Raw genomic sequence first — 14,606 nt, forward strand, 5'->3', positions numbered from 1 at the left:
ACGTTTCCCATGTCCCACCTCTCTCCGTCCTCTACCACGTGTTTAATGGCTGTGCATTTGCCGAGGTCCAGAACCTCTTATTAGATTGGTGAAATTAAATCCAAGATAATTTAATTTAATTTAATTTCTCTCGCCTCCCTTCCCCTTGCTTGTAGTGATCCTGCAGAAATTCAGTGCTGCATTCCTCTAGTTTACTGTGCTGGGCTTAGGAAGTGCTTTACAATCTGGAGGTGCAGGGTTTCTGGGGACTCTGGGCGAGGCCCTCAGACCATGGAGCTGCCTGGCTGGGCCCCCGGAAAGGGGGTCCTCCTGTTGGGCTGCCCGACTGGTCCCTGTCCCTGTCCTCTGGCCTGGGGGATGCTTTCAGGGGTCTTCTACCTGCCGGAGCCTGTGCTCCTGGGTACTAGATGCCAGGACCCCGGTGCCCTGGCCTGGCACCAACCTGGTAACCTTGTTCTTGTGTGAATCCGGCCAGGACGACACTCAGACAAGGGGGGTCATTCTGAAGACGCTGCCCCAACCCCTGTGTGTGCGTCGGGCTGCAGTTCCAGTGAGCCCCTGTCCTCCCCGTGGGCTCCTCTCACCCACTGGCAGGTTGCTGGGCATGGCTCATCACGGTCGACAACCCCTAACCCCAGGGCAAGCCTGGCCTGAATCTCAGCCTTCCTCAAGTGAGGCTCTGCAGAGAAGAGACCTCCCGCCCCTCCCTGCCGCAGCTACCCGTGTTTTCTTATTCCTCAGGGAGGCTTATGGGCTCAGAGGAACCCAGCCTCCTCTGTGTGTGTCTGTGTGGGGTGGGGCACCCAAGGCTGGCACAGCTGCAGGGACTGGACTCGGGCCTTGGGTCATCTACACAGGTTTTTCAAAGTGGGTTCCGTTCTGATGAAGGGCGTTTTGAGACTAAGGGTCGTTGGTGCCACAATCCTGAGGATGGCCGGGGTAAACAAAGTTGGCAACCTCTGATTTTGTGCCTGGCTCTGCAGAACTTTCCATAAGTGAATGAGTGTGGTGAATCTCACCAAGGAGGGGAAACAATAGGAGGTATTGGCTTGGGAAGCAAAGTGGTGGGGAAACTGAGTCACCAGAGAATCTGCAAGGGAGGGTGGAGAGGCCCTGGTGTCTGAGGAGGGCTTGGCCCTGCCCTCCTCAGCAGACAGCCCTGCTCATGTCCCTGGGCCCACCTGGGCCCTCGGCCCCCTCCTCTCTGGCAGTAGGAGGGGCAGCCCCCCCACCCCCCCACCCCGTGCGCTTTCCTGGCCCTGGGGGCGTGAGCCAAGCCTTTATTTTATTCTTTTCTCCTAAAGTTCAGCTTTGTTCTTGAGCCTTCCAAGAAAGCAACCTAAAACCAGCTCCTGTCCGGCTCTCAGCAGGCTGGGGCGTGGGGCTGCAGCCTCACCGGGCAGGTGGCCTGAGGACAAGCCAGCAAGAGCTCCAATTGTCCTCGATCCCCAGGGACCACACGGCCCCATCACCTTCAGAGGGAATAATGGTCCCCTTCTCTGGGAGAGCTGGTCTGGCCCCCAGCCCTGGGGCTCCCGCTCCCGAGGTGTGGATGCAGCCCGAACTGGGCAGGGCGCTAAGACGCCCACCTGGATGCCCAGCTGAGAGCTGCTCTCCCGCCCAGGTCACAGCAGGTCACAGGCATCACCGGCTTACTGTGTGTGAGGCTCCAGCTACGGGTTTCACAAACATTGTTCCATTCACCCCCAGGAACCATCTGAGGGTAAATTATAACCCCAGTTCACAGCTCAGCATCTGAGGCTGCGGCGTCCTTACAGGAAGTGGCTGGTGCCCACGGGACCTAGGATTTCAACCCTCTTGCTGCTGGAAGGGCCAGGCTGAGAGCCTACACTGTCTCTTGTTCTCTCTGTCAGCCCTGGTTGCTGCTGGCCTGCCCAGCCCAGGCTTTTGGGACCCCCAGGAGCCGGGGCACTGTGCTGGCCTCTGCCTGTCCCCTCTTTTGGTACAAGAGCCCCTGTATGATCCAGACATCCCTACTCCCGTCCTTGGGGTGAAGTTGCCCCAACAGAAACCATGGGCTCTCTGGGCGTCTCCTGGTGGTGGGCGCAGTGGGTCTGTGAAGGGAGCTGTTTAGGGGCCTCTGCCCTCTGTGCTGTGTTGCTGTGTTGCACAGGCCCCTCTCTTGCACCCCCCTGCCCAGGCTGTGTCCAGCATTCACCCCTTGCCGAGCTTATGAGGGCACTTGGCAGACTTCCTGGAGGAGGCGGCAACTAAGTGGGGACCTGAGGGTGGAGGGTGTGGCAGGGAGGGTGACAGCTGGGCCCTGCGTCTCCTGGCCCTGGGGAACCCAGCTCTTCTGCGTGGCCAAGTGGGGACGTTTCTGTAAACGCCCCCATCCCAGTCTCCCTGAGTCGTCACCAGCCCCTTGTAGGAGGCAGAAAACACTAGGCACGAAGCCACCTCCACGGGCCTGTGCCGGCAGCTTCCCCGCACCTGGATCTCTTCCCGTCCCCATTCAGTGGCTTTTTGTCTGGTCTGGAGAAGCTGAGCCCACAGTGTGTGACTAGGGAGGAACCAGATGGCCCTCTCTCTGGTCTCCGGATGCCTCAGAGGGACGCCGGGAGTGAGGGGCAGGGCCTGTTCGGGCCTCCTCCGCCTCCTGCTACCAGGGTTACAGTGGTGGAGGCAGCTGGCCAGGCAGGAGGGGGCTCACCTCAACGGCCTCGAGCCTGGACCCTTCTTTTGGGTGGAATGTGCTCTTCCTGGAGGTCACCGCCGGTGGCAGGGAAACTGAGGCTGCGTAATCCGGAGGTCGGCCTCAGGGCCCCACACAGCGAGGGTGGTGTGAGCCCAGGATGAAGTGCACATTCTCTGAGGCGCCCCGGGGCCACCACAAGTCCTGCACAGCAGCCCTTTGCCAGGAAAAGGCTCAATAACGGTCAGACGCTGTGGACCCCTTGGACAGGAGGTGCAGCTGATGACAGCTGAGAAGTGGGTCCGCCAGGAGCCTGTGTGGCCGCAGCCGGAGTGTGCGGGAGGAGTGGGGCGGCCGCCTTGCCCTCTGCTGGGACCTCTCCGGCGGGGCTGCCCCTTCCGGCTCCTGGTTGCCCGGCCACAAAGTCGCTCTTTTCTTAAAGTGCCAGGAGGGCGCTGGGAGTGGGATGGGGAGAGGTGCTGGGGCTGGACTCCCGGGCCTGCCGCCTGGGCAGAGGACACAGCTCTGAGGCCGCCAGGACCTGGGGTGCTGCCTCGCCCACCCGCTGCCTGCCGTTTCTGTGCCTCTCTTCATCCTCTGCTGTACCTCCCCTCCCCTTCCCTGGCTCCCCTATCTGTCCTGACCTCCTCCCCCCCTCCCCCAGCGCCTCTGCCCATTCCCCGCCCGCGGTGGAGGAGTTCAGCTCTGCCAGCTCTGCAGACTGTTTGGAATAGTTTAAATGCTTTGACACTGGGGCTGTCCTGGAAGGCCGGGAGGCAGTTTACTGGGTAATTCATATGCAAAACTGCACCATAAATTTCCAGGCTGTCTCAGTTGCCGTGGCACCGGGAAGCATTTCTCCACTACTGTACAGTATTTCTGCCATCTTTGTTTGCATTGCAGTGAGTCATCAAAAGTCTGTCTCGTACCAGCACCCGGGGCCGCGCATTCCTCTGGCACCAACACTCCACTGTTTTTAAAGCCGGGGCTGGGAGCTGGCATTTACTTCGGCTCCCAAATCAAAGGCGGCTATTCATTCCCGAGCCGCCGGAACGTTCGTCTGCATCCGGCCCCTTCATTGAGATGCGGTGCGCTGCCCGGGAGGGCCGGCCTGGGTGCAGCTGAGCTGCGGCCGCGAGCCCAGCGCCCAGGCGCTCTGCCCTCCTCGCCCTCCTCCTCCTCCTCCTCCTCCTCCTCCACCATCTCCTCCTCCTCCTCCTCCTCCTTGCCGGCTCCCTGCGCCCTCCCCACCCCAGGGCTCCCGCTCCGTTTGCTGCATTCGCGGAGCAGCTGGGCAGGCGGGCTGCGTGCGGGAAGCCTGTCCTGCCAGGCGGAGCGGGCAGTGCCGGCCGGCGGCCGCAGCGGCGGAAGGTAGGTCTTCCCGACCGGCCGGCAACTTCTCCGCAGCGGGGGCACTGCGGGCCGCCCCCGGCGCGCGTCCACCTGCCCAGCTCCAGGCGCGGTGGCTCCGCCCTCCGCCCGGCGCCTCTGCGGCCGCCCGCACTTTCCTCCCGCGGGACACAGCGGCCTTTGTGCGGCCCTGCGGAGTTGGGCCGGCGCCTTCTGGGCCGCCCCCGCCCCCTCCGGAGTGCGCACCAGATAAACAGCGGCGCCCTCCCGAGCTCCCAGCCCCGGGGTCCGGGCAGCCCAGCGAGGGCTGGGACCCCTGTAGTCACCTGGGTTGGGGCCGGGCCGTCGGGAGCGAGGCGAGCGGGGTGGGGGGCGTCCGCGAGTGGGGTTGCGACAGGCTTCCCAACTCCTGCTCTGGCGGCGGCTCGGAAACCTGGGTCTGGTCCGAGCCGGGAGAACACCGGAGAAGCGAGCGGGCGCGCCCAGGGTGGTCTCTCTGCTCCGGGGAGGAGTGGACGCGGCTTCAGCGGACTTCCCGGCGCCACCAGCCCCTCCCCACCTGCCCGGGAGGCTCAGGGGGACCAGGGGACGCTGGCCCGCCTTCCCCCCAGGGGCCCGCTGTGAGGCTGCTCAGAGGGAAGAGAGAGAAAGCAAACCGCAAACTGCACAGCTCCAAAGACCCCCTCCCTCCCTCCTTCCCCACGGCTCCAGCGCGGCCCCTCCCGGGAGCTCCCGTGCGGGCTGGAACTTTTTTGAGGGAAGGATAGTGGCTGCAGACCTGCCCAGAGGCACCCCCGTCTTCCCCGGCATCCCCCACCTCCGGTCCCGGGGCAGGCTCAGGCCTGCGCTCCTCCTCGCCTGCTGAGACCGAGTCGCTAAGAGCAGCCCCCTGGGAGTGGTGTGGCCGCACTCCTGCCGGGCAGCGCCCCCCGGGGTCTGCAGCAGTGCTGGCTGGGCCCTTTCGCTCCTCTGCCAGGGCATCTGGGAGACCCCGGGTCCCTTCTCTGGAGTGTCCCAGCCGGGACGGGTAGGGGAGGGTGCATGGGGAAGGCTCGCTCTTTGTAAGCCCCTGGCGGGAGGGGGTGGGTGTGGGAATCGCCCCTTGAGCGGGGAGCCTTGGGCCTGGAGGAACTGACCACGTGCCTCCTGCCCCCACAGATGAGCCCCGCTAGGGCCGCCCCGCGCTGAGAGCCCAGCCCCGCCGCTGCCCGCCCGCCATGTCTCAGATGCTGCACATCGAGATCCCCAACTTCGGGAACACAGTGCTGGGCTGCCTGAACGAGCAGCGCCTGCTGGGCCTCTACTGCGATGTGTCCATCGTGGTCAAGGGCCAGGCCTTCAAGGCCCACCGGGCGGTGCTGGCCGCCAGCAGCCTCTACTTCCGCGACCTGTTCAGCGGCAACAGCAAGAACGCCTTCGAGCTGCCCGGCTCGGTGCCGCCCGCCTGCTTCCAGCAGATCCTGTCCTTCTGCTACACGGGCAGGCTCACCATGACGGCCAGCGAGCAGCTCGTGGTCATGTACACGGCCGGCTTCCTGCAGATCCAGCACATCGTGGAGCGCGGCACCGACCTCATGTTCAAGGTGAGCTCGCCCCACTGCGACTCGCAGACCGCTGTGATCGAGGACGCCGGCTCCGAGCCCCAGAGCCCCTGCAACCAGCTGCAGCCGGCCGCCGCCGCCGCCGCCCCCTACGTCGTGTCCCCCTCGGTGCCCATCCCGCTGCTGACCCGCATAAAGCATGAAGCCATGGAGCTGCCACCGGCCGGCCCAGGCCTGGCCCCCAAGCGTCCGCTGGAGACGGGGCCCCGGGACGGCGTGGCGGTGGCCGCAGGGGCTGCGGTGGCGGCGGGCGCAGCCCCTCTCAAACTGCCCCGAGTCTCCTACTACGGGGTGCCCAGCCTGGCCACCCTCATCCCCGGCATCCAGCAGATGCCCTACCCCCAGGGGGAGCGGACCAGTCCGGGCGCCAGCAGCCTGCCCACCACCGACAGCCCCACCTCGTACCACAATGAGGAGGATGAGGAAGACGACGAGGCCTACGACACCATGGTGGAGGAGCAGTATGGCCAGATGTACATCAAGGCCTCTGGCAGCTATGCAGGTAATGCGAGACAGGGTGGAGCCCCACACCACCTGGCTGGGAAGCAGGGCATGCCTGGGACCAGGGCGGCTCAGGAGGCCGCTGGGCTGGAGGCTTGTGGGGCCACAGGGGAGCCCCCCACCAAGCCTGGAGGAGGTGGCGGAGCTCCGTTCACCAAGGAGTTCAAACTTGGTCTTGGATGAGACAGGAACTCCTGGGAGACTCTGCCAGCCTGTAGGAAGGGTCTTGTCTCCACTGGATAGATGAGGAAACTCAGGCGTCTGTGGCCCAGGGACCTGCCCGAGAGCTCACATTCCCCATCTGTGAAGGGCCTGGAGCCACAAGGTGTCCAGGAGGACCCGCCTACTTCCCCTTTAACCTCACCCAGCGAGGTCCAGAGGCTCCCCTGAACTCAGCCCCTTTGCCACCACCTCTCCAGGCCCCGCACGCAGCAGGGACGGGCCAGTAAGTGCCCGCTGCACTGAGCTGAGTGAGTGGTTGTCCTCCCTCCTCTCTCTTCCTTTCTTTCAAGGACTGCTCCCCATCCTGGGACCCGCAAACCCAGGTTGCCCTAATTTGAGATTCCTGGGTTACAGCCTCTGGAGACTGTTCAGGCTTTGCTGGGCAGAGTCCCACAGTTGGTGCCCAGAATCGGGTGTCCCCGCAACCTGACTGTGTCTGGGCTGGCCGCCTGGCTGGTCTGCATGCAGGGCCTGTATGCAGCGGCCTGGGCCTGGGTGTGGGCGCATAGTGCCAGCAGCGGGCAGGTGATGGGCCCCGAGGGGCAGCATGGGGACTCTCCACCCCACCACACCTATCCTCATGCCCTGATTGGACTCCCTCCTGCCCTTCCCCTCCTGCAATGCTGGTTGGGGGCAGAGGGGGCCAGGACCACCCACCAGCTCAGACTCCTAGGTCAGCTGGGTCCCTGTGCAGCATGTGCCACCACAGCCAGAACAGCGAGGTAGCCTCTGCTTTGGCCAACCTGGCTCCCTCTCCACCTGCAGGAGAAACCACTGCTTTGGCAGCAGGTGCTCTGGGCTCTGTGGTATCTTCCTGAGAACTCCGCACTTTATTTAAATGTATATTGCTGTGTTTGCATGAATCCTACAGAATGCCAGCTCACAGGCCATCTAGATCTGGACTTCACAGCTTTTGTTTTCGTTTAGTGGTAGGGGGTAGGGCTGGATTTTTCCTGAGACCAGGAGTTGTGCTAGCTACTGAATTGGCCCTTCCCGAGGGCAGAGCACACTGGGCTCCAGCTTGCCACAGAGGCCGTACAGGATGTCAGTGCTTGTGGACCCAGCTGGCTGAGGCCTCCGGGGAGTCCGCCCTGTGTGTACTATCCCGTTGCGCCTGCTGACAGCGGCCCTGGGGAAGGCAGGGGACCAGCCAGAGGCTGCTGGGGAAGGCTCCCAAGGCCCACCCAGGGGCCCTGTTGGGAAGGGGCTCTGTCCATGGGCTCCGGTCCCAGGGCAGAACCCCAGACAGGCTGAGCCACCCCTGCAGTCCCTGAGGACTTCCCCTAATGATGGCAGCCAGACAGTGCCCTGCCGACAGGTCAGGAAGCTGCACTATGGAGATGGAAATAGACCCAACGTGTCCAAACATCTTCCCAGGGTCCTCCCTGCACAGCTCCCTGCTGCTCCAGTGTGACCTTGGGCCTCGGTGCGTTTGGGGTGATGGAAAGCAGGGCTGGGTGTCAGGTTTGCTGGGAGCACAGTGAAGCCTCGTGACTTGTCCCATGCATCTGCCCCTGGGTGCTGGGTCAGCCTTAAGCCCTCACATCACCTGGACTTCGTGAGCTAGAAGCCCTCAAGCCCACCTGCCTTGACGGCTTTTCGGGAAGCAGGCAGGACAGCAGCCAGGAAGCGGCTCTGTGGAGTCCCGGATGTGTGTTGGGTGGGAACAGGAGGCAGCCGCTCTGGCAAGTCCTTCCCTCCAACTCCCCTGTACTCAGACCAGACGAGGTACAGAGTCCTGCTGGGGCGGAGGGGCGGGGATGCCCCCAAGGCCATGTTTCCTGCAGGGCCTTGTCCAGGCCGCAGGTGCTGCGAGGCAGTCTCTGCCTTTGCACGGGTATCGCTGACGCCAGCGTGGTGGAAAGTGGGCGGCTGGGAGGCCAGGCCTGCTCCCGCCCACCTACCATACAGTTTGGCTCTGGATGCCACAGTCTGGGTTTCTTGTCGTGGTTTTTCTGTTCGGCAAGCCCATAAGTGGGACAGAGAAAGGGGGTGTGTGATTTCTTGGTTAAAATCTAGGTTACTGGCTGTGACGTTGCTGGCGTCGCTGGGTGTGCTGGGTTGGCGGTGCCATGGGGGGAGCAGGTAGAGGGAGGGGCCGTCCCCTGACCCAGAGCTGCCCCTGGGTGTTGGCTTCCTGTGCCCCGTGCTCTCCGTGCCCTGGGCTCGTCCGGGGAACGTCCTTACACCCATGTAGGAGGCTGGCTGCTGCCCTCGCCAGGCCATGCAGAAATGGAGTCAGGCAGCTGTGTCTGGGCTCGTAGGACCAGCGTGTTCTAAGGTCCCTGCGGGCTGAGCTCCTCCTCTCTGGCCTCAGTCTCCCTACTTGTCGAGTGAGAGGCGGGCTGAGTGATTGCTGAGGGTCCCGGAGCTGCATCTCGGCATGTGGTAATGCGTATGCCTGTTCCACCGTCTCTCGCGTTAAGAACCATGGACAGCTTGTCCTGTAGGGCTGTTCTCTTGTTTTTGAAATAAGTCAAAATATTACAGATAAAGTTAGTTGCTTTTCAACCCCAGGGCAGCCCCCGTCCCATGGTCTATGTGGCCTCACGGTGAGGGTCTCCACGTGACGTCAGTCTCGTGCCTCTCCTCCCTCCAGGTCCCACGTCGCCACCTGTCAGAAGGAGCCGCCACGTTTGATTTATCCAGGGTCTTATCAAAGGACATTTAGGTTGTTTTCAATTTGTTGCAGTCAGGAGTGAAGCTGCTGAGAAGGCTCTGTGTTGGGTGTGTGAGGTTGACGGGTCCGAGTCCAGGCCCCCCACACCCAGCGAGGCAGGCCCCATCGGGTGGACTCTGGCTCGGGACGTTCAATGCTTCCCACCCAGCAGCCCTCATCTCTGCAGCAGTCACTTCATGGCACCCTCCTGGGACTTAAGCCATCACCCCTGCGGCGGGCAGGGACCTTCCTCCCGGCCCTGTGGCCAGCAGCGATGGGAGACCCCGGAGCCAGATGAGCTGGGGGTGGGGTGCACCCAGGGGTGAAAGAAAAACATCGTATCCACCAGAAGGGAAAAACGCCCAGTGCAGTTCCCCTCTGGCTGATGGGGAAACCTCCCGGGGAGTGAAGCACAGGCGTACCTGCCTCGCCTCATCAGGGGCCCTGCATCTGAGCTAGAGATTGCGAAATGCCTGCCTCTGCCTCCCCTGCACCCCCATCCCTACCCCCCCTGCACCCCCATCCCTACCCCCCCTGCACCCCCATCCCTACCCCCCCACCACGGGGACGAGTTTTAGGGGCCAGCCCCTGGAGAGAGCAGGAGGTGGGCCGGCCAGAGGGAGCCCGAGCCTCAGGACTTGGTCGTGCTGTGGCCTGAGCAGCAGGCCCTTTCCTCTTCAGGCCCCCTTCCTCGCCTACCCGCGTTCATTCCCCCAGAGGGTGTGGCTGCGTTCCTGCTGGCTCTCAGGGCTCGGGGGCACCTGAACGTCCAGCAGTGACTCCAGGAGCCAGGGACTTCCCTGGGCAAGGCAGCAGGCCTGGTGGGCAGTGCCAGCTGCGGCTGGGCTTGGGGTGGGGGCTCCCCAGCTGCACTCAGGGGTCTGTTCCTGTGGTCTCCTTGGCGCATCTGGATCCACAGGTCCCTGCAGCGCAGCCGAGATGGGCATGGCTGCTGCTTTCACCCCAGGACAGAGGACAGCACGGGGCCCTGACGGTTATTTCATCATGGTGAGGGTGGCTGTTGTCACCCAAGCTGAGGACAGGCACCTGTGGCATGGCAGGCCGCTGAGGTCCAGGGACAGGGAAATGGAGCTCGCAGAGGGCACGACAGGCACCTGTGGCGCGGCAGGCCGCTGAGGTCCAGGGGCAGGGACATGGAGCTCGCAGAGGGCACGACAGGCACCTGTGGCACGGCAGGCCGCTGAGGTCCAGGGGCAGGGACATGGAGCTCGCAGAGGGCACGACAGGCACCTGTGGCGCGGCAGGCCGCTGAGGTCCAGGGGCAGGGACATGGAGCTCGCAGAGGGCACGACAGGCACCTGTGGCGCGGCAGGCCGCTGAGGTCCAGGGGCAGGGACATGGAGCTCGCAGAGGGCACGACAGGCACCTGTGGCGCGGCAGGCCGCTGAGGTCCAGGGGCAGGGACATGGAGCTCGCAGAGGGCACGACAGGCACCTGTGGCGCGGCAGGCCGCTGAGGTCCAGGGGCAGGGACATGGAGCTCGCAGAGGGCACGACAGGCACCTGTGGCGCGGCAGGCCGCTGAGGTCCAGGGGCAGGGACATGGAGCTCGCAGAGGGCACGACAGGCACCTGTGGCGCGGCAGGCCGCTGAGGTCCAGGGGCAGGGACATGGAGCTTGCAGAGGGCACGACAGGCACCTGTGGCGTGGCAGGCCGCTGAGGTCCAGGGGCAGGGACATGGAGCTCGCAGAGGGCACGACAGGCACCTGTGGCGTGGCAGGCTGCAGAGGGCACAGCGAGGGAAGGGTTGGTGCCATGCTGGGGCTTCTCTCCTGTCTTCTGAAGGGGAGGGGGCTGCCCGGACCTGCACCTGCACCCCCTCCTGTGCCTGACGGGGCTCCCCTGGCCGTCCTTTTCACGCCCTCAGCAGTGGCTTCGGGCAGGCAGATGTTTAATTGCAGCTGACAGATGTCACTCTGTGTGGCTGGTGGAGACAGAGCCACGCCTGGGTATGGACACCAGCCACACACTTCCACGGTAACCCTTTCCCAGCAGGGGACAGCTCTGGCCACAGGGCCTGTGTGTCCAGGACAGGAACCCTTTCTGGGGAGGGGCCAGCTCTGGCTGCAGGGCCTGTGGGCCTGTGAGCGGGTGGTCCTATGCATTTCCCCTTCCCTTCTGCCCCCCCACCCCCACCCCCACCCCCACCCCCACCCCCACCCCCACCTCTCTGGGGTCCACCCAGTGTGCCCTGTGTGCCTCTCTGCGGGGCATGAAGGTCAGGCACCCATCCGTAAGGTCAGTACCCACTTCCATGGGGCAGCCTGAACTCAGGCAAAACAGGCAGAGTTGGAACTGCTCAGGCTCTGGGCGACCCTCCCGTCCAGCCTCAGCCCAGCTGCCCACATCCTGGACCCTGGACAGATGCTCCTGGGCGCGGGTCCTGGCACACAGCAGCACATCTGTCCTGGCGTCCTGGCTCTGCTCATCGGGAGAGGGCTGCTCCAGGCCCCACCCTTTTCAGGGTGACCTGCAAGGTCAGCGCTGACTCCGTCCAGCCCTTGGCTGAACACCTAGGTTTGGGTAGGCTGCTCCCGTTCCTGGGCCACAGAACCCAGGTGGCCAGGGCTGCTGGCTATGGTGGTCTCCGTTGCAGCCACCCACCCCCCACCATCGCCCATCCGGAAGGCACTTCTGCCTGGTCGGGGGGCAGATCTGTGTGTCCGAGGCTGCTCCTACCAGCAGCTCAAAACTCAGGACTGTTGTTTGGGGTTCCCAGAGAGAAGCGAGAAGAGGGGCTGGACTTGAGGTTGCCAGGTGTGCAAATCGCACCGTCCTCCCCCCACTGCTGCCTCGTGGCCTGGGAAGGGGGCGTCCACACTGTTAGAGCCTCCCCCCTGCCCCCCACCGCCACCCAGGGAGCAGAGGGTGCCTTCATCTCTGGCCTGGATAGGATGGGGCCCAAAAGGAAGCCCCAGGCAGAGGTGGGCAGACCCAGGAGTGCTGTTGGCTGCAGGGGTTGGAGGGGGAAGGGTTCCTTTTGCTTTAAAGGGCCAACACCCCTGCAACTCAAGCCTTCCGAGGAGCTGAGACCACAGTTGTGTGCCGCTATGCCCAGCTAATTTTGTAATTATTTATAGAGACAAGGTCTCGCTATTTTATCCAGGTTGGTCTCAAACTCCTGGGCTCAAGCAATCTTCATGCCTCAGCCTCCCAAAGTGCTGGGGTTACAGGTGGGAACCACCGCACTGGACCGTGTGGCAGCTTTCATCAGCATCCTGTACATGTGGCTCATCTGTGGTGTGGCCCGTCTAGGCCATTGTTCTCTCCTCTGCACCTTTTTTCCTTGTTAAAGTGTTTGTATTGGCCGTGCACGGTGGCTAACCCTTGTTTGTTTTTTTTTTTTTTTTGAGGCGGTGTCTCGCTCTGTCGCCCGGACTGGAGTGCAGTGGCCGGATCTCAGCTCACTGCAAGCTCCGCCTCCTGGGTTCCCGCCATTCTCCTGCCTCAGCCTCCCGAGCAGCTGGGACTACAGGCGCCTGCCACCTCGCCCGGCTAGTTTTTTTTTTTTTTTTGTATTTTTAGTAGAGACGGGGTTTCACCGTGTTAGCCAGGATGGTCTCGATCTCCTGACCTCGTGATCCGCCCGTCTCGGCCTCCCAAAGTGCTGGGATTACAGGCTTGAGCCACCGCGCCCGGCCGATGGCTAACCCTTGTAATCCTAGCACTTTGGGAGGCTGAGCTGGGCAGATCTTTTTTTTTTTTTTTTTTGTTGAGGCGGTGTCTCGCTCTGTCGCCCGGACTGGAGTGCAGTGGCCGGATCTCAGCTCACTGCAAGCTCCGTCTCCCAGGTTTACGCCATTCTCCTGCCTCAGCCTCCCGAGTAGCTGGGACTACAGGCGCCCGCCACCTTGCCCGGCTAGTTTTTGTATTTTTAGTAGAGACGGGGTTTCACCGTGTTAGCCAGGATGGTCTCGATCTCCTGACCTCATGATCCGCCCGTCTCGGCCTCCCAAAGTGCTGGGATTACAGGCTTGAGCCACCGCGCCCGGCCAAGGCAGATCTCTTAAGGTCAGGAATTCAAGAGCAGCCTGGCCAACGTGGCGAAACCCCGTCTCTACTAAAAATACAAAAATTAGCAGGGTGTGGCGCTGCACGCCTGTAGTCCAGCTACTCTGGAGGCTGAGGCAGGAGAATCACTTGAACCAGGAGGCAGAGGCTGCATTGAGCTGAGATTTCGCCACTGCGCTCCAACCTGGGCGACAGAGCGAGACCCTGTCCCCAACCAGAAAACAAAAACCAGAAGTATTTGTATCCTGTATAAAGTGTGCCGTCAGTGAGTTCACCGTACGATCAAGGGCGATGTTGCAATCAAGATACAGAATAGTTTCCTCGAACCAGGAGGCAGAGGCTGCATTGAGCTGAGATTTCGCCACTGCGCTCCAACCTGGGCAACAGAGCGAGACCCTGTCCCCAACCAGAAAACAAAAACCAGAAGTATTTGTATCCTGTATAAAGTGTGCCGTCAGTGAGTTCACCGTACCATCAAGGGCGATGTTGCAATCAAGATACAGAATAGTTTCCTCTTGTGGAGGGGTTACCCTGGGGTTCTTTGCATGGGATCGTCCACCCCACCCTGGCCCCACGGGACCACCACCCTGCTGCCTCCTGCTGCCATTTTGCTTCTCATAGGATCCTTGTGCATGGAACCGTGCAGCGGTAGATCCTGTATATTTCCGTGTGTCATGGTTTCTGTTCGTCGTGCGGTTGAATGCATGATGCCAAGGGGCTGCGTGAGGCTGCACTCCCACCAGCAGCTGGTGAGAACGGCAGGCGCCCCACGCCCTTACAGCAGCCGGTGTTCTCTGTCAGCCTGAACGTTTCAGCCCTTCCTAGTGGGTGAAATATCGATGACATCCCTTGTCGTTTCGATTTGCATTTCCCTGATGGTCAATAAGGCTGAGCATGTTTTACAGGTTGAATAAGCCATACTTTATAACTTTTATTGTGACGTGTGTCTTCAGATCTTTTGTCCATTTTTTAAACATTGAATTTTAAGGCCGGGCACGGTGGCTCAAGCCTGTAATCCCAGCACTTTGGGAGGCCGAGACGGGTGGATCAGGAGGTCAGGAGATCGAGACCATCCTGGCTAACACGGTGAAACCCCGTTCTCTACTAAAAAAAATACAAAAAAAAAACTAGCCGGGCGAGGTGGCGGGCGCCTGTAGTCCCAGCTCTCTCGAGAGGCTGAGGCAGGAGAATGGCGTGAACCCGGGAGGCGGAGCTTGCAGTGAGCTGAGATCCGGCCACTGCACTTCAGCCCAGGCGACAGAGCGAGACTCCGTCTCAAAAAAAAAAAAAAAAAAAAAAGAGTTTCCTATATAATTTGCAAGTAAGTTCACATATGTTTATTGCAGGCACTCTCTCCTAGTCTGACCTGCCTTTTCATTATCGTAATGGTGACTCTCAAAGACCAGAAGTTTTAAATTTTGATGAAGATCAATTTATTAATGTTATATTTTATGGCTAGTGCTTTTTGTAGCCTGTTGGAGAAGTCTTTGTCTACCTAAAATTCTGTGTCTCTGTGTGAATTCCTGCCCATTAGGGATGGGGCAATACTGTGTCTGTGTGTGTCTGTCTCTGTGTATGTGTGTCT

General features: G+C 61.8%; 1 protein-coding gene across 3 annotated transcripts in view; it reads left to right on the forward strand.

The window, feature by feature from the left end:
• The window catches only part of NACC2 (NACC family member 2), a 97,334-nt gene that overhangs the window by 40,831 nt on the left and 41,897 nt on the right, over positions 1-14,606 (forward strand). For 2 of the 3 annotated variants that reach the window (XM_033238579.1, XM_033238581.1), the window contains exon 2: positions 5,165-6,109. In XM_033238579.1, the coding sequence (XP_033094470.1) occupies positions 5,224-6,109 (886 nt within the window). In that variant the 5' untranslated portion in view covers positions 5,165-5,223. Of the gene's footprint in view, positions 1-3,604; positions 4,028-5,164; positions 6,110-14,606 lie in introns of those variants that run through there. The other variant, XM_033238580.1, reaches the window with a different exon arrangement.

Source organism: Trachypithecus francoisi, unplaced genomic scaffold (assembly GCF_009764315.1).
Source record: "Trachypithecus francoisi isolate TF-2019V2 unplaced genomic scaffold, Tfra_2.0 Lachesis_group16, whole genome shotgun sequence".
In the NCBI taxonomy this organism is placed as follows: Eukaryota; Metazoa; Chordata; class Mammalia; order Primates; family Cercopithecidae; genus Trachypithecus; species Trachypithecus francoisi.